Genomic DNA, 24,225 nt, shown 5'->3' on the forward strand with positions numbered 1-24,225 from the left:
ATAGCAAAAAATGTTCGCTTAAACACAGCAGGGTGTTTACGTTAACTAGTAATCGCAGTCATGGAAAACATCTCTGCAGATCAGATTTATTTCTGTGGCATTTTTGCTCGCCTGATTATTGCACACACACACACACACACATGCAGTTCCACGGTTCAGCCGGATATTGGTTACTCAAGGGAAACAGTCACATTTGACACTGAGCAGTGACAGGACTGGTTGTTACAGGTAAATGGAAGAAGATGGTAGGTGTTGGAGTGAGCAGATTGGTGTGAGAGGACTGAAGATATGGGCACATAATGAGGGAGAAGACACTGATGGAAAGCCACAATGGATTGAAATAGAGATTTTTCTCTTTTATCCTGTCCATTTTTCAGTGCGTGCCTTTTTTAGCCTGCAGACACAGGAATGCAAGCATGTTCTGTGTGCAATTTGAGCAATGAACAAGAGAATATGGGCTCTAAGAAAAGGGGCTGGTATGGGGGAGGCATGTGTGCTTTGTCTTCACCCACACTCAAACCTGTCAAACAAACAACACTCTTCTTACACCCCCAATGTGTAGCGAACCAATCAGGTTCCAGTATCACAAAACTCAATGTTTCTGCCTCCTGCCAACTCTTTTCCATATGGGATTGACTGGAACAAGGTGTTTGATGAATGTGGATAAAGGCACAGGGCTTTAAAACCTATCTTGTTTTCTCTCACTGATTTTAAAAGGTAGGGTTCACGTCAACAAAGCAATTGGGATGGCAACGGGAAGAGAAACAGTTTTCTGTTTTCACTGAAGATAAAAAGATTAAAATAAAACATATATCATGTAATCCTGGAAAATCAGGGTTTGTAGCCAAGACAGCTCGATTTCTTTACTAAACAAGAGGATACAAGGCTAACAAGATTCATTAACAATGATGGGGCACACATGGTCCAGATAACAAATCCTTAAAGACTAGACTTAGGCCATAAGCATCATATACTAAACACCTCAACAGCCCCAGGTAACATTGGGGTCTTGTTATCAGCTCTCTTCCAGGCACCCTACGTCCTCATCTAATCAAGTCTGACAGCCTCTCAGGCATTAGTCCTAAATTCTCCTGCTGTGCTTCATCTCACTTCATGTCCTACGATTCCAGGGTGTTTTAAAAAGCACGATGACTCCTCGCATATGGTAATCCTGTTCCCTTAAAAATGTATGAAGAGATTCCAAAAAAATAAAAAAAATCTTCCTTTCCCCTTAATCCTTCCCTTTTTCTATAGCGAGCAGGATATGCTGTTAAGGAGCAATGCTGTGATGGGCTATTTGCTTTATTTTGAGGCAAGCATCGCAACAGGAAAACTGTGCAAAATCGATGAGAACAGTGACTTCCTGAAAAGGAGCCAATACTGTCCACAGCCAATAATGAAAGCTGAAAGATATGATGAAGAAGACAATGAAAAAAGGAAGAGGTGATTTGATATGTGAACTTTTTGAGCAAATGTACTGGAAGTTATTGATTCTGGTGGATAAACCTCCTTGTTTTTAGAAGCAATACCCGATATTTCTAATTATTAATACAACTGTCCCGGTCTCCTCTTTCTTGTATAACAAATAAGAGGGTTGGAGAGGTTTCTGCTGGTTTGGATGTTTATCAGAGAGACTCGCTCACGAGGCTCGACTTCGGTCCAATAGCTGCTCAAAAGTGAAAAGAGGCAAAGGTCAAGTATTAGTTAAATGCAGTTTTGAGCTACAGTGCCTCTTCCCCACCCATTCTCTCTGCTTACAAGCTTGTTGACCCCTCTCCCACCAGGTTGGACCAGCGCACAGCGAGTTAATCATTTCCTTGGCTCATTCTTTGCTTTCAGATTAATCATTATTTTCTCTATCTGATCCTGGCGTGAATTGGAAGAACCTATAAATTCAATAATAATCAGGTCATAAGCTGAATCACTGCTCCACTGAATAGTGTCCACACAAAAGGTGACAGAGAAGAAAAAGAGAAATGCTGGAGCAGTTATCATTGGAGTACACAGATGAGGTATTCCAAAAAGCCAGAGATCTGCAGCCAATGAGATTACACAACAGAGTTCATTTAAAAAGACTTCAAGCACATGGAAATAATGTTTCGATACAAAAATGAACGCTCGGTGTGCCGTATTGTGCTGCTGCTGGGGGGGAATCCAACTAAATATTTAAGCTTCACTTCTTATGGAAACAATAGGGTTCCCTCTTTCAAGTGTAATTAAATTTCCTCTTTACTCCAGCCAAGAGCTATTTTGAGACTCGTGTGCCTATTTGTTCCAAGAAGGATAAAATATTAGCAAAAACATAGGTCTACTTTAGATTTAATGTGATGATGAATCACATTTTATATGATGTATGAAACGAGCTGAGCAATTTCCCAAGAGCGTTAGGAAAAAAATTGAAAATAACAAACAAACAAGAAAAATGGGTTCTTTCATTTTAGGTGCCTACACATCTCACCGGTAAGAAATGCTAACAACTTAATTAAAAACAGATTAATTCTAATTAATTCCAGTTTGAAATGAAAAGACTGTGCCAGCTGAATGGCTGGACTCAAAGCTTACAAAAACCAACAGTGTTCGAACCTTTTTAAAGCAATGAATGCAGGTATAAAAGATATTTTTAAGTCTTAAAATACCAATATTTGTTCAGTTTAGGGGGAATAAAGCCAGGGCTGTGCAGTGTTTTCTAATGGATCAACACGCTCATCGCCTTCTAGGATGAGTATATGACTTCCTGCACACAGCTACATGCGTTGTTTACTTAATATTTCATCATTAAGGTAGAAAACTGCTTGGTGGATCATTTCACAGGCAATGTCGGTAAATTTCTCCACTCCTTCCAAAAGCACAGAGGATAAATGAACACCAATGCAGCATGCACGGAAACGGAGAGCCGTTTAAATATTTTATTAGGCCACTTTTGTTTTGCTGGTAGGCTACAACACAGTGTTTAACGAGATACCACTTTGTTGAGACTAGACCAAAATACTTTGGAAAATACTGCACGGATAGACAGGCAAGCCACCCCCTTTCTGCTCACTTTGATGACTGCTTCACGTTTCATGTCAGCCCACCACGATAACTCCGCTGTTTAGAAAAATGTCTCCACAGCTCTTAGCCACCTACGTGCTTGTCCTAAAGTTTACACATAGCCAAAGTTGAGCAACATATTTTAGGAATATTTAATTTTTTCTAAAAAAGCATAACAAAAACTAACAATGTTTAGTGTCAAGTAAGATCAGGTATTTAAATATACCTGTTGAAAATGTGCATCTTTCAGCAAAACATTAAAACTGACAGGTCATTCGATAACCTGGGTTATCTCCTCTCAGTGCAATGTTCTGTTGGGAAACCTTGGATCCTGGCACTCATATGGATGTGACCACCCATGGAAGGGAAAACTACACAAAAACAGTTTGAAAACTTCAGTGGTTCATGGATGTAGTGAAGGAAGATGCTACTGATGGATCTTATTTCACCTCCTGTTGGAGAGGAAAGAAAGATACAGTTCCCCGAGTCTTCGTATCCTCATCAATAAAACGCCCGCCCCGTCAGCAGGGTACAGAACAAATCAATGTGTGCCTGATGACCCCCCTAAAGAAATCAGCCAAAATAAGAGAAGGGGACCAAGTTGTTGACTTTGCCTCAGAACTACCTGACCTGTCTATAGAGGTCACATCCAGCTCAGAGGATCAGCTACCAATGTCAGGCTATTCCAACAGGGGTTATAAGTGCTTTGAGGACATGTGAGCTACTTGGGTAATATGACAAAATGAATGGTTTTAATGTTATCGCCGATTGGTGCATGGTCACCGCATAATCCATGTATTATTTCACCAATATCACTGGGAGATGGTTAATGGTTCATGTTATTATTTAGTTCAAAGCACCGCGGAGCCACTAATGTAGCCATAGAGTAACTCGCCTGCATGAGCACACACAACATTAATGTGTCATTTCAATATCAAACAGCTGTTAGCAGCTAATAGGTTGAATTGTCAACAAGTGAAAGTGCTTGGATGATAAATGTATGCAGGAAAGAAGGAAATAATGTAGCCCTCCATCAGCAATCAGTGAGCATTTGATTAAGACCAAATAAAAGTATAAAATATGTGTCAGTGAGACACCAGTGAGGCAAGAAGATAAGAGCGAGCAGCAGAATATAGCAGATTTAAAACATTTTTTTTTTAAAAAGTCCAGCCTGGCGCCCACGATGAACTTTTAAAGTTGGGGGGATGAATAGGAACAGACCTGCAAGCTTCGATCTGGTGCCGTGAGTGTCTGAACAAGGTTTTCTTTGTCAGAGTTCACACCTCAGCAAACACTTCACAGTTCAGTTCAGTCCTGTTTGCATCAGTAGGAAAGTGGCATTTTGCCTCGGTCCACAAACAAACGTGTAAAGTTGCATTTCATCTTACTTAAGCTCAGAAAGTAAACGCTTTCAAAAAAATCTGCATTTCAGGAACACAATAGTCAGTAGAACCTTTAAGTCTCCACCAGGCCCAAATTGGGCCTTGAAATACAGCTGAGCAGGGTTCAGACAACCTCTACTCATCAAAGATGTTCTCATGTAAAGGCACACATTGATTTGTTCTGTACCCTGCTGACGGGGCGGGCGTTTTATTGATGAGGATACGAAGACTCGGGGAACTGTATCTTTCTTTCCTCTCCAACAGGAGGTGAAATAAGATCCAGGCTGACACTCTGCAGGTCCCTTTGCTTCCTGGTGGAATATATGACAGCTCTACAAGGATAAAGAGGGACAGGAGTCTTATCATATACTTCAAATTCAAATTCAAATTCAAATTTTATTTGTCACGTACACAGTCATACACAGTACGATATGTAGTGAAATGCTTGGACAACTGCTCGTGACCTAAAGAGAACAAAAAAGGAAAAGGCTATGAATAAGATAGGAAATAAATATGAAAAATTAAAAAGGGTAAATTTAACTAGGAAGGAATAAAATATAAATTAAGGTTAAAAATGAAATAACTGTACAACACAAATTAGAATGAAGGGTAAATTTAACTGGGAAGAATAAGATAAAGATAAATATATAAATTAAAGTTGAAAATAAAATAACTGTACAACAAAATACACAATATAGAACTATATAAGAATGTATGAAGAAATCTAAATATAAATAAATATATACACAATAACAGCAGCTGTACAAGTATTAACCGGAAATGAAGAATATAGTGACCAGTGTTGTGCAAAACCAAAGTCCAGAAAGTCCAGTGTGTGTGTAAGAACCATATGTGTGGGTCAGTACTGTGTGGTGGTGTGATTGAGAGACCGTATCGCCTGCGGGAAGAAGCTCCTCCTCAGTCTCTCTGTGTTGGTCTTCAGGGAGCGGAATCGCTTTCCTGACCTCAACAGAGAGAACAGTCTGTTGTTCAGTTCGCTCCCTGCAGTTCTTTATGCGCAGGTCAAGATGCTCCTTTGGAGCAGAGTAAAAACTAAAGGCAAAGTCCATGCAGGCTGCTGCTGCTGGGTCGAACCATATTTGGAAATAGTTCTGAGTCTGTATAAACCTCAACAGAATGGAATATTTTTCATTTTTTTCCCCAGTAAAAGCATGTCAAATCAAATTTCGAGCGCTTTAAAACTACAGAAGCTGGCAGGGAAACAATAACTGTCTTGATATCAAGAAACAATGCTGCATGAATAATAGAAAAATACACAAAAACATGAATGTTTACTCGTGGCTTGGTTCTGTGGGTTGTAGTGTAAATATGTGCTTTGTCCTTCAGAGTGAAATATCTCAGCAAATATTGCACAGACATTTGTGGTGTCTCCCTCTCTAGGTTTAGATCCACACATAAAAAACATCCCACTGTGATCAGCCTGAGCACTTTATGTTTTACTACAACCGTCCAATGTCTTCATGCTAACGTGCTAAACTTAGATGGTGCTTGGAACAAAAAAAGGACTAGCTGCAGAACATCAACACGTTCAGATTATGACCGTGAGCTTTTTAAGCTTAGAATCTTATCCTCCAGGAGCAGCTATTGAGACTTTCTTATATGCAGAAACATTAAATGTGAAAATACTGAGTCAAATCAACAAAATACTTCACTGCTCTACCTTTCTGACAGCATCCATATCTACGTCTGCAACCCGATGCTCCAACACTTGCCTCTTTCACTGCCCTACTTTGTGATTTAGGTTGTTAAGATGAGTGCTGTTTGAGTGCTTTGTTAAGTATATTACTTTTACATAAAATCTGTCGCCTAATGCATTGGTAAGGCACTCAGGGCACTCCAATGTGCCATACTGTGTGGCAAACACCACCTACACATTTGTGATAAAGTCAGTTGAAATAAAAAGATATTTTGTGCAGCTGCTGAAGTGCAATAAAATCTACCCATGCAGTTTGATGCTGCCACGCTGGTCCTGGCCAGCTCGTTCTCCTTTGTAGAGGTGATTTTTATTCATTCTCAGGTATATAAATGACAGGCAGGGATGGAAGAACGTGGGCTAAGAATGTATTCAGCTGTGACCAGCCAGCTGCCCTCGGGGACACAGACATTATTCACATTTCACCAAGAGGCTAAATTTGAGATGTGAATAAATCACTCAAGTCAGCAAAAGCTCGGAGGAGATAAATGAGAGTGTGAAGAGGAAGCAAGAGCGAGCGAACTGTGAGAATTCATAATGGGCCAAAAGATATTTGAAGGGGGAGAAATAGCAGGAGAGGTGAAGATTTCATTCTAATGAGCTTGCTTCATTTTAAGAATTGATTATACATCTGCGTATTACAAAGACAAATACTCCACAGTCCACTGAATGGTAGCTGTTGAAAGGCCGGACTTAACGTGATCTGTTTGCAATATGTGAATTATTGCTTTTCATATAGACAGCTATAATGTCATGATTCATATCGAATATTTCCGTCTGCAGGCTCACTAAGCAACATGCCAATTACCTAGAAAACTGGAAGCTGTTCGCCTCCATCAGCAATAGAAAAACATCCCGGCTAGTTGAAAGAAGGCTCCGGAGGCAGGCAGGAGGAAATAAAAATGGTGATTGAGGATGTATTGCTTTTACACCTCCCAAAAAAAAGAGGCCTGATTGCAACGGCCAGAGCTGATGGCTTCATCTCCCGGTCACAATGCTGCTGTGTGTAGAAATGTCAAACATTTTTTCATCCACAGCATCTCTTACCGCTTGTCAATCTGCTTCGAGTGAAGAGGTCTCATCACTGACATTTTGATGGTGTAGGTGTGAGATAAATGTGATAATACTTCTCCCAGATTTCCCATTAAGAGTTATGTTCGTGTAATCAACGAGCGTTTGCGTGTATTGATTGTTTCGTTTACTGTAATTGATTTATCATAGCTGATATAACCCTGCATGTTGTTCCCCAAAGTACTTTAAAACATTATTAGACCAAATGCAAAGCATCCAGCGGGTGAGCGCCAGACTGCAGAAACCAGTACCTAAAATGTCTACAGACACACTGGCCTGTCTGCCTTTTAATAACATGCTTTTGTCCACCTGTAACATGTTTGGAATATGCTGAATTCCTCGCCAGGAGTTAGAGGGGATTCAGACTGAAATAGCCCTGCAAGGATGGTTTGTTGCTTAAAGATGATTTGTGTGGTAGTAGAGTCAAAGTAATGTGCTTAATAGCTTGAAATGAGCATAATAAGGGATCTATTATGCTCAGTTCAGCCTTCACATTTTAATTCTTGAACTCTACAGCTGTAACTTTTCTTGTGTCGCAGTTCAACATCATCTGTACCATGTTTCACTGGATCTTGGTGAAAGCGCACAGTTTAATCACTCTCAGAAACACGCAGGATTTTTCTGTTTGTTTGTTTTATTCTTCTCCCTTTAAGTCAATTTTCCCCTAATTGGTTGCCTCTGGGAAATAGGAGGTTTGTACAGAGGGTGGGTGGAGCTTAGCTGTGTGACAGAGATTACTTTTTCTGCTCTGTTTGACATCAAAAAGAACCGAGAGCTACATCTCAAACTCTAAACGCCTCTGTTGGCATATTAAATGTTAAAGTTCAGAACCGTACAATATCTTTTTCTTTAGAAAAATATTGAATAAGTATAGTTTGTTTTGAATGGCTACCAGGAAAAAGCCTCTTCTCTCTATAACAAAAAAAAAGATGGCAGCATGACTTAGGTTTGCAAAGCTGCGTCTAAACAAACCACTAGACCTCTGACACAATGTCCTTTGGACAGACGAGACAGAGTGGAGATGTTTGGATATAATGCACAGCACCATGTTTGGCAAAAACCAAGCATAGCACAAAGATTTCATACCATCTGTTGAACACTGTGGTAGAGGGGTGATGATTTGGGCTTGTTTTGCAGTGACTGGACTTGGGTACCATGCAGTCTTTGAGCTGACCATGAACTCCTTTGTATGCCAAAGTATCCTAGAGCCAATGTGAGGCCACCTGCCCGGCAGCTAAAGCTTGGTAGAATTTGGATCCTGCAACAAGACAATGATCCTGAGGACGGCAGCAGAATGACTAAAAAAAGAGAAAAGAATCAAACTGTTACAATGGCACAAAATCCAAACATCAACCTGAGCTGTGCATAAAGGAATGCCTGCAAATCTCACGAAACATAATCATCAAAAAATACCTCCACATGTAAGATACTGATAACATTTTCCAGTTTTAAGTCCTGTGAAAACTTTCTGAAATGATCTGAAAGTCTGGCCTATGTCTAATATCAGCATGTACCACTACATAGCTGTACAATACAAAGGCGTAATCAGTCCAGTAGGTTTTTGCAGCTCTGGAAAGTGACTCCTGTTGTATTGTTCATCACAAAAGTTGTCACGTAAAGAATAGAAACACGACATTCCAGGAGGTATGAATGGGCACAGGTATAATCCAAGCACCTGGAAGCACATTGCTGCACAGCCCACATTGCAATTAGCTGCAGCAAAAGTTAGCAAAGTTACACTTGTTGCCTGATGACGCTGCATTATTTCATCAAAGGCTTTCGTACACTGCTGTGTCAACAGACTGGGTCCTATTCTAATGAATAAATGCATTTTTATGCAGGGCTTGAGTCAGTCTCCAAATCAATGCAGTCTCATTTGTTCACTACAGCCAGTGACCAGACTGCTTAGCAAAGCAAATAAACTGGAAGTAGTGGGCTGCAGCTTGCCTCTTCCACAAAATAGCAAAATACACAAATGTATACAATCTCTGAAGTATGAATTTTATAAATTTGTTATAAAGTTCTTTTTAAAGTTGAAAGCAGTCAATGCCAATACCTTCCAGGCCCTCTTCCTTCTAAAGTTATATACTCAAACACATCATTGCCAGATTTTAAATGTTAAAAATCAATCACATGGAAATATCCATAAAGTTAGAATAAGATTGGGTGCCAAAGGTTAGACTCATGAAGTGAAATCTGCCTTTTAAACTCTCTTATATCCAGGGTCTGGTTTTCTGTTTGCTCTGAAGTATGTGGTGCCATCACGCCAAGATCTAAAGAGCTCTCCAAGGATACTTGAGTCTGGCAAAGACTTTTAAAAGATCGCCAAATTATTTCAAATAAATCAATATGGATTTCAGTCATCATGCAAAATTAGCCCAAGACCAGACTGATGGAAAAAGAAGTTTCCAGGAACCTCAAAATTTCACAAGACTAGAGGTAACTCTTACAATGTTTGGTGTCAAAGTGCATTTTTGTTTAACAAGAAAGAAACTGGATGAGTCTAAACTGTTTGGGAGGTGCGCCAGGGCAAAAAATAACTGCTGTCAAAACATGAAGATTAGAAGAAAAAGAAGAAAAATATGTTAAAAACCCAACGTTTTAGAAAACTTCTTTGGACAGACAAATTTTAAAAGTGTTTAGGCACAGTAACAGGAAATAAACTAATATAATTTGAGGCCAGTTTGGTGCTGCTTCTTTGCCTCAGGGACTGGACAGCCTGCAGTCATTTATTCATCTGTGAATTTTGTCATATCAAGTCGTGCTTAAAAATAACGAGGCTGTCTGTCTGAAAGATGAAGCTGAAGCAGAAGTGGAGCTTTCAACAGGATTATAAGCACACTAGAAAATCCACCAAGAAAAGCATCAAAAAGAATAAATGGAGGGTCATGAAATTGTGTTGAAATGTTTTGTTGGGAATTAAAATGCAAGAATACAACACCCTTAAAACATCAAACTTGCAGGTGAGGGGATCTTTAAAGCAGGATTGGTCAAAATGTCCAGTTAACTGATGTCACAGAGCCATTAAAAAGGCAAGAAGTACAAGAAGTAAGGATAAAAGGTATAAACCTGCTTCCAATTTCCATGGATGATCTTACTTTTCACATGACTTCATGATGCAGGTCATAGGAGTCCATGTCTGTGATTGAAATAGCAAATTATAAAAGGTCACTCATCTAAGACACTCTGTCTTTGACTGTCATATTAATGAATTAACAGTAGTGGAGACATTTTTATTTGTGAATGTAGTCGTAGACAGTCAACAATTAACCCAATACAGGAAACATAAAACAGTAGAAAGACACAGAAGGTCTGTTTCTCTGTATCTGAGTATGGAACAGCCAGCTTTGGTCAGAACAAGACACACTTCTAGAGGTTAAAGCAGAGACATCAAGAGCCACTCCTGTTTCTGCTGCTGGAAATGAAGTTGATTAAGATTAAGTGCCAAGAACAGCCTCATCTCTGCAAATACTGTTTAATTAAATGCTAATAAGGTCAGTGCAGTGTGCCAAAGGACAACAGATGGACAAAAAGAGCCAAAAAGTTTATAAAGGAGCACAGATGGTTGGAAAGAAAATCTGTCCAACTCTTCGCTGACTGACAGTTCAATGAAGTGTAATTATCATCATGGATTAAACCCAGCACATTTGGCACGCCATATGAAGACAATATTCTTCTTCTTAGCATAATATAGGGATTATCTTTCAATAAAGCCAACGATGAACGGGAGTAAAATGTAACATGAGACACAATGCTGTATCACAACAGAAAGCAATAATAAATAAATATGTATAAGGGACAGCATGTATACACAGTTTTGGGGAGAGTTTTCATACATGCACTTTGGGATTTGTTTTGTTTTGCTCCAGGACAGTTGGACATGAAAAGTGGAGAAGGCAGAAATACAGGTTGAGGTCAGGCCAGTCAAGTTCTTCCACACCAAACTCACTCATCTATATCTTTATGGACCTTGCTTCATCCACTGGTTAGATCATGTTATATTGGAACAGGAAAGGGCCGTCCCCAAACTGTTCCCACAAAGTTGGGAGCGTGAAATTATCCAAAATGTCTTGGTATGTTGAAGGATTAGGAGTTCCTCTCACTTGAACTAAGGGGTCAAGCCGGAAAAACAAACCCACATCTTAATCCACCCTCCACCAGATTTATACTTATATTTAATGCAGTCAGACAAGGAAACCGCCAAACCCAGACTCATCTGTTAGATTGCAGGAGTAGAGAAGCATGATTGGTCACTCCAGAGAACACGTCTCGACTGCTCTACAGTCCAGTGTTAGCGTACGTTACAGCACTGCGTTGACTCTTGACATTCTGCTTGGTGATATGAGGCTGCGATGGAGCTGCTTGGCCATGGAAACCCAGTCCACGAAGCTCTCTACGCACTGTTCTTGAGCTAATAAACAAAGTGGAAGCTAATTCCCAATCGTTTCCAATTAACAGCTGAAGGGTATGAGAGCAATTGTGTGACTTGCAAATGTGACAAAACAACCAAAAACTAAGAATTTTTAATCTCAGAGTTAGAAACTATAACAGGCAGCAACATGTAACTAAATAAAACATCAAGCATACTGAACGTCAACCTCTCGAGACAGCCTGAATCCCTTCTACTAACACGTCCTTGAACGAGACACTGAATCCCAGTCACTTCCTGAGGCTCAGTCTGAGCCTCTGACCTGTATTCTGACCTTCCTGCTGAGGGGCAAAGTGAAAGAGCAGCAGGACACATATATAAATAAACTATGTGAAAGATACTGCTGATATTCTGAGTGATCATAGACTGGGAGAGTGGGACGGTAGGTCGGATGAGGAGACAAACTGGCACCGCAGCTGACAACAAAAAGAGGGTAACTAATGGTGCTGCTGTTTCTTTGTAATCTGCTACCATGTCAATCGTTGAAGACAGAAATAAATTTACATTATAAAGAATCTTATTGTTTGCCATTCGAGTGTCTGCACTGTGCGTGATTCTTAATTCTCCACAGAATACAGAATAAAAACGTTCTTTGTACATTTCCATCATAGCGACCAGCCATGCAAACAGATGTGAGATTTGGATTTTTATCACTCGCCCAGCCCTGCCTGTCGGACAGATGCAGCGATAGACTTTCTCATGAAAGTCGTAAGGCGTTCATTCTGTAGAAAGTAAATTGATTTGCCTGGGGAAAGGTGAAGGAAGAAAATAGGCACGCCACTCAACAATAGGCTCAGCATTTCTTGTGTCTCAGATTTCCATGAACTGTTCCAAGCCTGGCAGATGACCAAGTCAGACACGTGAGTCTCCCAGCTCACCTGAGCTCACCAAGTGTTGCCATGCCAACAGAAGACATGGCCACATGGGTAATGTACAGACTGCACCAACCACTGGTCATACTTCACATTAAGTTTTTATAGTTCCAAAAATTCTATGGTTAAAATTCACACAGAAAAACACAACACAGAAAAAATGTTTTTGGGGAATGTGTGTAACTCTAACATTAAAGAGTTATGTGACCAGTATTCTGCCTATGATATTTCCTTAGCAGGTACTAAATTTATATCCTGAGATAAAGAGCTCATAACATATCAAACCATGATTTATTTGATAGTCACACCCTGACTTTTTTCATGGGAATTAAAAAGGTAAGTGCATTCATTCATTAACTGATCATTAGCAGGAAAGACATCAGCAATAATCTGAGAAACAATTGTTGCTGCCCACCAATTTGGGAATCCACAAGTGGGGGACATTCAAGACAACTGCCAATCTTTGTAAGAGTTTCAGACTTCCCAGCAAAATCACCCCAAGGTCAGACTGTACAATCCTTCAAAAAACCCAGCAGCTACATCTCAGACTCTATGGGCTCAATTTACCTTGCTGAATGTTGAGGTTCATGGCAGTAAAAGATTGAACAAGCAGTCTTTTTCTAATTGTACTAGAGAAAGACTTGCCTCTCAAAAAAGAAGCTGCATCTGAACAAAGCACTTCTGGAAGAATGTCTTTTGGACATCTCATCTACATCTCATACCAACTGTAAAGCACGGTGGTGAACGGGTGATGATTTGCGCTTGTTTTGCGGCAACAGGGTCTGGCCACCTTGAGATCACTGAGTTGACCATTAACTCCTGTGTTTAGTACTCTAGAGTCAATGTGAGGTCATCTGACTGACAGTTAAAGCTTTGCCTAAAGTAGGTCAAGGAACAGAAGAAAGGACAGAAATGAAGCAGCAAATATACAACAGATTGGCGGAAAAGAAAATAATCAAGGTCTTGCAATGGTCCAGTAAAGGGAGACTCAGAATATAATTACTTCAAGTTATTGCTGCTAAAGGTGGTTACACAAGTTACTGAATTGTGGGGTGCACTTGTATTATGACTGCACATCTAGTTCAAAGTAGTTGGACCATTTTGTTAAAATAAAAATGATTTAAAGGTGACTTATTATAGTCATTTACATCGTGATATTTATTTAGAGTAGCTTTGCATGATGGACAGATCAAAACCTTTAGAGGGGTCACAATAACTACCTCCTGTCTGAAAATTTGGTCACATAATATGAAGTTTTCATTGTAACAGAACAAAAACAGTAGCAGAGCAGAATTAAATACAATTTTAAACACAAGAATGAGTTCTTTAAGGTTAGCTTGATTCTTAGGATAAGACTATTTTTTGTAGTTATGCTCTAGTCTTTGCACATCACTAGCAGGCACTACAGTAGCCAGTAATGCATTCAATTAAAAAGACGTTTATTCAGCCTGTTTGAAGGAAAACATCAGATCAAAGACTTTTTTTAACGAGCACCCCATGACACACGTGTCTTCTTTACACCAAAACTGAAATTTAGTATCTTTGGCTACAGTAGCTAAGTTTTCTTAAATATAAAATAATCAGAGTATTTGATAGATGGATTAGAAAGCACAGCTGCACCATGAGAACGTTTCTGTTGCAGAGAATACTTTTTGCATCCAGATTGTTAGAAAAGTGTTTGATAATTGAGGAAAAACCTTGAGGACGACAGTGAGTGCTGTTTCTCTGTGATTCATACTGAAAGGTTATACATAGGAAGTGTAAAGAAAAACCATAGAGACACCTAATTATGCCATGTTACTGTACCATAGATGTAGATTTTCATATGCTCCAGGGAGCTACAGTATCCCCATCAGTATAATGAGAGTGTTTGACTTATTTTGAGCCAAGAGGTAAAGGTCGACTCAGGCACATTGCCCCATGAAAAATGCAAATTGAAGTGGTTACTGGTCCTAGCTCAGTAAATGAGGCAATTTGTGCTGCACGGTCCTATTATTTCCAGTTCCACAAAGAACAACCTTTGATGTGACCTAGAACAAATTTAAATGTTACCAAATATCAAACTTTGAAAGCGAGCTTGTTTAACTTTTAAGGGGGCTAGCACAAGGTCACCAGCAAATAAAAAACAAAAAAGGAGCGAGAGACACAGCGGAGGAGGAGTGACATTCTGTGGCATTAAGAAGACAGTTTAAGTGGAAGTCTTGCTGCCTTCCATCTGTTTGACCATCTCTGACCCTCAATAATTTCATGCCATTCCACTTTCTTCCCTGATAATGATGATAGATAAAAGCTTGCCATAAAAAGGGAGAGTGCCGAGTCAGAAGTCGGAGGTCTTGCAAATAAGACCTGTTTTGACCCACTTATGGTGCTACTTTACTATGAACGAGCAGAACAGAAGCATGTTCCTACATTTGCACAGGAGATTATTGCAAAAGACTTTTCTTAATACTTCCCCAGGTCTAGAGCTCTTCGAATTAAGTATTGATTTTAAAAGCTGATTTGAAATTGAATGTAAATAGCCATGCGAATGGCTTTCTTTACTTTGTAGGTAATCTGTTTAAGTCAAAAAACTATTGGATACAAACAATGCATTTCCCAAAGTAAGCTCATTACTTTCCAAGTGCTTATAGTCATTTCTGTGCCTTTTCAGTCATATCGACGGAATTAAGTAATTACCGTGCACTGACATGCCACTGACATGGTAATTAAGGGATTTGATTCTATTCCCATAGATACAGCAGCCAGATATAGAAGAGGGGATCTTAATATGAAGACATTTTGACAAGTAGACACTTTGGCTGTTATGTTTTAGATGTGGGAAACAATGGGGATCATTAATGAAGACCCCGTCCCTTTATTTAGCCACACAGAGATTTTTAGGGCTTCACATCACATTCATTTTATTTCTTAAAGAAGATGTGCCACGTTGTTCTACACCAACACACTATGTGCTCTCAGCTTATCTTATTGAGGGATAACAATTCCAGAAAAGCTTGCTGAGCGTGGCTGACAGACCACTAGATGGACAGGGAGAGGAGAATTTAATTATCCCGACTGTTTAAGCCTCCTCCTCCTCTTGATCTCTCACAGAAATGTCTCGCATCCTGCCTCCGTGTGCAGGCTAGAAACGACTGAGAAATAAAGCAAAACCCACGTAGGGTTTGTGATTACCTTTGGATCGTGTGTCTGCAAGTGTGAAATTGCTGTCATGCTTGGCTGGAGCACCTGCTCAGATTCAGGTTTCTTAAATGTTTGAAATTACATCAATAAAAGTCAGAAGAAGCTGTTAACATTGTGGGGAAATGTTTTTGTTCAACTATGTAAAAAGAACTGTAGCAGTTTTCCCCAGGCCCCATTTAGACGTTGATTCGTTTTCAGTTATATTACATTTGCTACTTTAATAAGTTTGTATCCACTGTGATCCACAGACAGCTGTCCCTGAACCACTGGCATTCAGTCGCTCGACCAATCATCCAGAAGGAGTTTATGTAAATACCACTTTGATCCCACTCAATGACGTCAACTGCGCAGACCCCTAGTCAGAATAAATGAGCCACAGACTTTGCAAAGAAAAGGACAATTTAGCATCTGCTTCGGTCTGCCATCCTATCAGGGGTTTGTGTCAAAGGCAGTGTTTGTTGTCAGTAAAGCTCCCATGCTGTGGGAGCAGTGAAATTTAAAAGTTAACACGCCAACTGTCACCTGTTGTGGGGAAACACATCACCCACTCGCACACCTGTGTTTCTATTTAAAGGCCCATGGGAAGAATCATGGCACGCAGTAACGCAGCTTTGGAAACTCTGACAGTTTATTCCAGTAGAAAGACAAATGAGTCACAACAGGAGCAATAAGGATGACAAAGACGAGATATGTAAAGTACAATCTGAAGATTTAAAAAAAAAAACAAATATTCAAAATAGAAACACTATCCAAAATATTTGTGTATTGATCATCATTGATAACTTGCCTACCACTTAAAAACGTTCTCATTTGTTGATACATCATCTCAAAAAAAAAAAAAAAAAAAAAAAAAAAAAAGATTAAAAAAAGTGTGGTCTTTCTATTAAAAAAATATATATACTACCAGTGATTGGCTGTTACATGTAAGGTATATTGAATAGGATTTCTATTTATTCCAGTTCTTTCAAATGATGTAAAAATCACATTTACAGATCTTTGCAGAAGTCAGGGATTGTATGCAGTGTAGGACAGATCTATCATCCATGAGAAAGTTACACAACAGCACATTTTACTAAAATAGATTAACACTTAAAAAAGGCACCACAGATTGATGAAGTTTGTAAATCAATCAGCAGAACTGATATGGTGCTTCTGTGCAGTTTAAGACTCGAACAAATCACAGATAGACAAGTGTGTTTTAGACACAGAAAAGGCTGGGTAAAGAGGATTAGTAAACCTCTGCTTGTAGGAATGCATTAAAGCTAGACTGCCCCCTGGTGTCACATTAAAGAATGATAAAATACCATCTTCAAAGTCAAGGAACACTCCTACCCTTTGCAGTCCATCTGAATCCACAGGAACTGATACTTTATTATGGAGGGCCTCTACCTTCCTTTTGTCACAGGCCAGGCACCAGGAGTAACTGTTGAACCCCAGACGAGAGTTGTCCTTTTGGCCTTTCCTCTCCATCTGAGCCTCACACAGCCCCACCTTCCATCGACCATCATCCACGGACACGCTCACCTCCCAGTACCAACGCCCCCCCTCCAGTGCTAATGAGGAAAGGACCTGTGGGAAGGAACTGAAGCGAGCCTCGTGCTCCATGTAAGCCTGCTGAGCATCGCTGTAGGTCACCGTTCTGCTGTTATCAGACAGCTGCAGCTTAGGATGGGCCGTATCTGAATCCAAGAGGGGTATGGTGCCATCTGTGTACACGATTAAAGAGGAAGAATTTAGATGAGAAAATTAAGACTAACTGAATATCCTAACACATGTATTTAGTGCTGTGGCGTAATTAGCTGTGTGAGCTGTATAAACAGTAGTATAAACAAGACATGACTTACAGAGGAGCCTGTTAAGATCTCTATCTTTGCTTTGTGTATTGATGACAACTGTGTCCAGTCGCTTCTCTGTCCACTGCTGCAGACACCTCAGCCGGGGACGATTCACTTCCTCCGTGGCCTCAAACTGCTCCACATAGCTCCCCATCTCACCACTCCTGATGAAGGAGAACTGAGTCAGTAATGAGCCCTAAGACTATCGTGCAGCAAATTGCACATATAAATCCAATCTCCATTTCTTAGATGTGTGTACTTAGTGTGTGGGATTTGTACCCACAGCACAAAAGTGTCACATCGCTTTCCAAATCACCATCCCTGCTGATTGCATTGCAAAAGAACTTTTAAAGTCAGCTTTTACCAACTAGGGTGAGCTAACTAGTACTTTCATTAAAATAAAATAAACGACTATGCAGCATGTTTACAAAACTGATTTTCTGGGAGCACATTCAGCTAGTGAAATGTTCAACAAGCGGACAATTTTACTGCTGCAAAGCAGAAGTTAAAAGCATATTACTTACAGCTGGGCAATCTTGCTGTATTCCTGCAATGTCAGAAAAAAGAAAAGGCATTTTACTATGCAAACATTAATAATTCAGCAGTAAATATATGCATATATTTTTTAAGCCAACAAAAATGATCTGACCATGATGAAGGCCTGGTCCTTAAAAGAGTTGTCGCCTCTGGTGTCAGCCAGATTCTCCAGCGTGTGAAGGCCTTGTTGGATGGATTGAAGGGAGCTATGGAGGTGGCAGAGTTTCTCCTCTAGTCCCCCCAAAACTCGGTTCTCTTCCTTCTTCACACACTGAAGAGCCAGTTGCTCCTCCTGCTCCAAGGCCTCTTTGATGGTACTGTACTGCTGCTTCACTCCTGCTTGTGCTTCACGCAAAACCTCCTAGACAGACACAGTATAAATATATGTAGTAGTATTGCGGTAGTATTGCATTTCTTTGCTGTTAGTTATTACTCATTTCCGATTACTAGTACACCGTACAACACTTCAGAAATGCAAAGATTTCAACGTAAGATGCTTTTCCAGTCTATTTAAATTTCAAACATGGCATTTTTATGTTTTCCTTTTTTGTATTAACTGGTTTCCTCAGCTCAAAATAAAATCCAGATTGAGCAACAGAAATGACTCAAGGCTGCCTCCTAAGAGTCGGAAGGAAGTGGCAACACTCGGTAAGTCGTAAACAGAATGGTCTCTGCAGAAGAGTTTGCACGGTCAAAATAACAGGCAGGGAGACGGACATCTGCATGGACCCTCACAGTCATGGTAACATTTATCCCACTTGGACTTTAGCATACTTGCAGATGGGAAAAAGAATTACTTTAGTACGGCCACTCACTTCAGTGTTAGATTCTATTTAAGAGTTGCTGCAACTTAATAAAGCTTTGTGCTGCAATGTAGCACCCTGGGACTAGTGCCCTAAAAATACAAAAAAAAAAAAAAAAAACAGCTCGTCAATTAATCACTTGAATGAATGAATGAATGACTATTACTCAAGGAGAAGTATTTAGTTGGGGGCAGCAATCAACCATGTAACCCTAACCTGAAAACCTTAAGCTTAATTTCTTTACATTCTCAAACAAAGCCGCCTAATATTTGTATTACTTGTATAAAGTCTTCCTATTCTGACATGAAACAAAGAACTGGAGAAGTTTATTAACTAATTTTAGCCAATTATATGCAATTCTATAAAAACCCCTTAAATTTCAATGCAATGGGTGTGAAAGAAAATCTCTTGTAATTCTTAGCGGCTAAGCAGAACGAACATATGTATATTTAACAACATACTTAGCCAACTCACTTTGAAAGTCTCTTTCTTCTGAGCGAGCTCAGTCACTCGGTCCTTCACTTGCTGCTCAGCCTCTTGCAGTTGTTTGATCTCTTCTTTCAGGTTTCCCTGAGGAAAAATGTCCACAAAGATTTAAAAACAAGTCACGAGTCTATGGCTTTGATTATATCTATATTTAGCCACAAGTGCTGTATGCTCACAGCTGGATAGTTACATGTTTTTGTTCTTCAGGCAGGGGCAGGGATAGCTCAGTAGGTAGAGTGGTTGCCCCATGATCGGAAGGTCGGGGGTTCGATTCCCCTTAACAGCTACCCTGAGGTACCCCTGAGCAAGGTACCGTCCCTACACACTGCTCCCCGGGCGCCCAATGGCTGCCCACTGCTTCACTGAGTGAATGGGTTAAATGCAGAGAGCAATTTCCCCACGGGGCTCAATAAAGTACAATAATGTACAATAATAATAATAATGTTCTTCGCCACTTTGAATTTGAAGCAAAGTAGTTTGAGCAGATTCTCCAAAATATAAAGTCCCAAGACGTATTTTGAGAAAAGCCTAAAATGATGAGGGTTATTTTTAATAAGCTGGTAGCTTAGATCAACTGAAAAACATTATTTTGTACTAAATTAGATACAAATGGCTGTTGCTTGTAAAACCATTAAGGTATCCCTCTTAATCTCTGATTGTCATGTTCTCAACTTTGTGAACCATATACATTTTCCATGTGAATAAACAGACCTGTGTTTTATCTGCTAGGGGCAACAGTGTAAATTGGAAGATAACAGACTTCCTACAATACATCTAGAAGTTACATGACGAATGATTAGTTAAAAATGGCTGTCAAAATAGCAAGTAAACTCATAGGAACGGTCATTCTATATTCAAATAATCCGCTATCATAAATGGTCAAACAAAAGACTGAAGATACATGACCACACAGAAAGACGAGAGACAACTAGATAATTTTGAATAAAATTAAGAAACCAAATATCAGGAAACAGAAGCAAAGATTACTTTAGAGACCGGCTCACCATTGCCAAATATAACCCTGCTTACAGATCATTATGGGCACAAAAAGTGATTACAGTGGTAATGATTTTGTTTGTTGCCTATCTGCCTTGTGTTTGTGTGTTAGACTGCGTTATTCTTGCAGTGTTTGTTTTAACGTTATGCTTGTCGGAACAAGCAGATGAGTTGAAATATTTTTGGATGTGTGCTTCTTTTATACTCCAGGGGCGCATTAACGCAACCAGTCCAAAGTTAACCCAGCTCAGCACCTCATCTTCTGATATCTATCAGATCAAATATTTCAGATGCTCGGTCACTGCAAGGGATTTCCCACAAAACACTATATTTTTGTTTTTACCCCATGTGTATCTGTGTAAGTATTCCTCATCCGATTATCTTCAGGTACTATGCATTGAAATCAGATCTCACGTGCATTAAGTCAGCAGCACTCACCCTGAGCTCTCTCTCTGCCTCCCTGATGCTGATGCATTCGTGGTCACGATGGGAACCTATGACGGTACACACAGTGCACACACACACTGCACACTGCCGACAGTAGATACGGTTTATCTCGTGGTGATCCTGACACCTCCAGAGGGAAATGTCTTCCACTGGAGAAACCAGGGTGTGATTTTGGAAAACTGGGGTGTCCAGGTGGGGCCGCAGGTGCTCTGAACACATGGAGGCCCCGCACACCAGACAAGTCTTCACTGCAGACTGACACCGAGTTTTAGGACAATAATGACAGGGCACAGGGCTGGCGCTTTTGTTTTCTGCCCTGGAGAAGATGCCAACATGACTTGAGGATCCTGAAGCAGGTAAATTAATTTTGCTTGGAATCGGAGATGACTTGCCAGCATGGTGCACAGGAGGCTTATCTTTTCCTGGAGTTGAGGTTGCAGGAAAGGTGGGAGTTGACAAAGGCTTCTTTGGTGTCACACATACCCCAGTTACTTGCGGGTCTTTCTTGGGGGTTGCAGGAGGAGGTGCATCACATATGTCGACTTCATTGTCAGAGTCATCCAGTATGATGGCCTTTTCTGATTTATGCTGGACTGAGATGGCTTGTGGCCCACCGCTTGCAGATGCTCCATTGCTGTCAGAGTTCTCCTCGGAGGTTGAGCCATCACCCTCTTTAGATTGGGAAGATTCTGGTTCTACTACTTTCTTAGATGTTTCCACGGCAGTTGACTTCCCAGTGTTATTTGACAAGGAAGTGGTGGGAATCTCTGTGTCACTGGGCCATGCACGGGGGCTCTCGACAGTTGTTCTCTTTGCTTCAGGCTGTTCAGGTACAGGTGCGCTGGCCTTCCTCTTTCCGAGGAGTCGGCTGGTGAGCGATGGCCTCCTTAAACTCGAGTCAGATGTACTTTCTTCATTGTTACTGGTGGATGAACCTTAAAAAATAAATAAAATATAAGTAAAACTGTTTTTAAAGAAGGCTGAGTTTGTACTAACTACTTAGGAGTTCTGTGATGATGTTGCCTTGTAAGGAAGGAAGGTAAGCAACACAGATGTAACTGTTCAGTGCATTAAAGGTTTAAAGGTGCTGCTTACACTCATGATCACACGTCAGAAACAGACTTTTAACCCTGCTGTCTATTTGCTTTAAAAGAGTTCAAACTTTGATCTCAGAGTTTTAATTGGACTTTGATCTGTGACACTGTAAACAAATGCCGAACACTGCTCCCATTAAATTACACAAGAGCTAATGCTTTGTTTAAAATATTCTGTTTTAAACCTTGTGACAGCAAGAAACAAAGGAAATTTGCTCAAGAACTGTAATACAATCAAATTCTGAGGTACCTGTATTTCACTTGAGTGTTAAATGTTATACTACTTCAATTAGACTTTATTTAAGAATGCATTATGGGTTTTTACTCCCCCAACTTTTATATGAAAGGCATTTTACTGGTGATTACTAGGTGAATAAGTTATTTAACTATTTACAGCTTTCTCGCTCTGTGTTAGTCCTGGCAACCAGGATGTACCTCGTCTTTCACTCGTTGTCAGAAGGGTTAAGGATAAGCTCTAACACTCCCGTAGGCCTATGTCGGATAAGTAGTTAAGAAAATGGATGGACATTGAAATGCTGAAAATTGTTGCTTAGTACTCAAATCTAAATCTAACAGTCTCACAAAAACAGTTAAATATGAATATTTCTAACTACGACAGATTAGAAGATTAGAGCCCAAATGGTATAGCAGTTGGCAATGATGTATAATGTATCATAGATAGAGTGGTAGTCCTCTGTCTGTTGTCCTTTTTAACAACATAATATAACACCAAAGAAATGCTAGAAATAGTATTATTGATTTTCTTTCCTGCAGGCTCCATCCACTGTTAAGCACATGTATTTGTTTACCTTTATTTACCAGCACATCCCATTGAGATCAGATTTGTTTTACAGATGAGACCTGGCCAAACAACATGACACAAAACGCAACAACTTAGCACTGTTTGCAGTAGGGATGTGCATGCCTACTCGACTACATGACCAACAGACAAGTGGTGCGTTCACCTGAAGCTGCCACTGGTACAATTGGGCTCTAAAAAAAAAAAGACACCAAAAATATAGTCTTTTAACCTAAACTGTGAGTTCTTCATTTCACATAATCCATCAATAAATGAATACAATCGAAAAATATGTTACTTTATCTGTCACTGGTCATACATGCACATAACAAAGTTCTGGTTTGCTAAAACCTTTTTTCCCGCAAATTAAAGATTAGACCATCATGTGCTACTAGTTTTATAGTACTTTTACGTCCCCTAAGGTTGATCAAATGGTATCTTCCATTTAGAAAGCGCAACCTATTTGCTATTTATTAAGGTCTTTGGATTAGAAGTAAACTAGTGAACATTTACTAGCTACAGCTAGAATGCGATTATAAGTATGCAGTAGTCTGTCTAGTTGTCTAGTTTACAGTACTGAACATATGCGTAACGCCCATTTTGCTTGTGAGCGGGAGACCTCTGACGTTAGCAGCTAGCTAGCATTAGTTTATAATCCCGCTTTCACGTTTATAGTTTTAAGGGCCGTTATTTCACTCGTCCGGTTACAATTTAAATGTTAACCTAATCACCTTAACAGTACCTGCAGTGCTGCGAGGCTGTGCTTGTCCTCGGGGAGTTGGTGACCGTATCAAACTGCTATGAAACGGCAAAGTCTGGTACTCGGTTTTACACCTCCACTCCGGACAATGGTACGGCCCGTTCGGGTTAATGCTCCACAAGTCTCCAATGCATCGCTGGCAGAAACTGTGGTTACACTTCAGAGTAACCGGGTCCCGGGTCAGCTCGGTGCAGAGAGGGCACCTCGCTGGAGTATCCAACGATGCTCCCATTTTGTTTTGCCCTGTTTACTTTCTATTTCCGCGACGACATGCAGCAGAGGCGGAGCCAGATATTTGAATCTCGCTTTCCCCCTTTGGCAGGGAGTTAAAGGTACAGTCTGTCGAATGCAGATGCATGCAGATGTGATATCTGCTCTGAAGTTTGATCTTAATTTAATTAGCACTTTTTTACTCTACTTAAACACTGAAGCGCTTAATACAACATGCCTCATTCACCAAGTCATCAACCTTCTTAGATGGCCTGCTCTCCATCCGGTGCTACACCACCCAATTTAATATCTCAGAAGATGAATATGAATACAGCCTTTTTATGCCAAGCTCATTCTGTGGGATATCTTTTCCACAGTGTGCTCTCTGTCCCGCATCTCTCCTCTCAGCCCCAACCTTCCCCCCAAAAACAGACGGCTACACCTTCCAGAGCCTGGTTCCACCAGAGGTTTCTTCCTGGTAAAAGGGAGTTTTTTTTAATTCCCACTGCTGCCAAGTGCTCACTCTTAAGGGTTTATCTGAATTTTGGTGTTTTTTCATTATTGTTGTAGAGTCTTTACC

General features: G+C 40.2%; 1 protein-coding gene across 1 annotated transcript; it reads right to left on the reverse strand.

Annotated features, from left to right (window-relative positions):
* Window positions 1-16,295: 16,295 nt before the first annotated feature.
* Window positions 16,296-23,722, reverse strand: LOC146704798 (tripartite motif-containing protein 14). The gene is made up of 7 exons (XM_085462176.1): window positions 23,418-23,722; window positions 20,774-21,717; window positions 19,328-19,423; window positions 18,163-18,411; window positions 18,038-18,060; window positions 17,523-17,677; window positions 16,296-17,384 (listed from the first exon to the last, which is right to left on the reverse strand). The coding sequence occupies exons 1-7, from the start codon at window positions 23,665-23,667 to the stop codon at window positions 16,840-16,842; spliced, it is 2,262 nt and encodes a 753-aa protein (XP_085318302.1). The 5' UTR covers window positions 23,668-23,722; the 3' UTR covers window positions 16,296-16,839.
* Window positions 23,723-24,225: the final 503 nt, after the last annotated feature.

This window comes from Copadichromis virginalis, linkage group LG7 (genome assembly GCF_057382275.1).
Source record: "Copadichromis virginalis isolate Kocher_CV1m ecotype Utaka linkage group LG7, C_Virginalis_male_GT1.1, whole genome shotgun sequence".
Lineage (NCBI taxonomy): Eukaryota > Metazoa > Chordata > Actinopteri > Cichliformes > Cichlidae > Copadichromis > Copadichromis virginalis.

Excerpts from the sequence above, each read along its gene's own strand:
- LOC146704798 (XM_085462176.1), bottom strand. The coding sequence starts at position 23,667 with ATGGGAGCATCGTTGGATACTCCAGCGAGGTGCCCTCTCTGCACCGAG. Across the intron at positions 21,718-23,417 it reads ACAGCCTCGCAGCACTGCAG|GTTCATCCACCAGTAACAAT; the intron begins GTACTGTTAAGG and ends TTATTTTTTAAG. Across the intron at positions 18,061-18,162 it reads AGGACCAGGCCTTCATCATG|GAATACAGCAAGATTGCCCA; the intron begins GTCAGATCATTT and ends CTGACATTGCAG.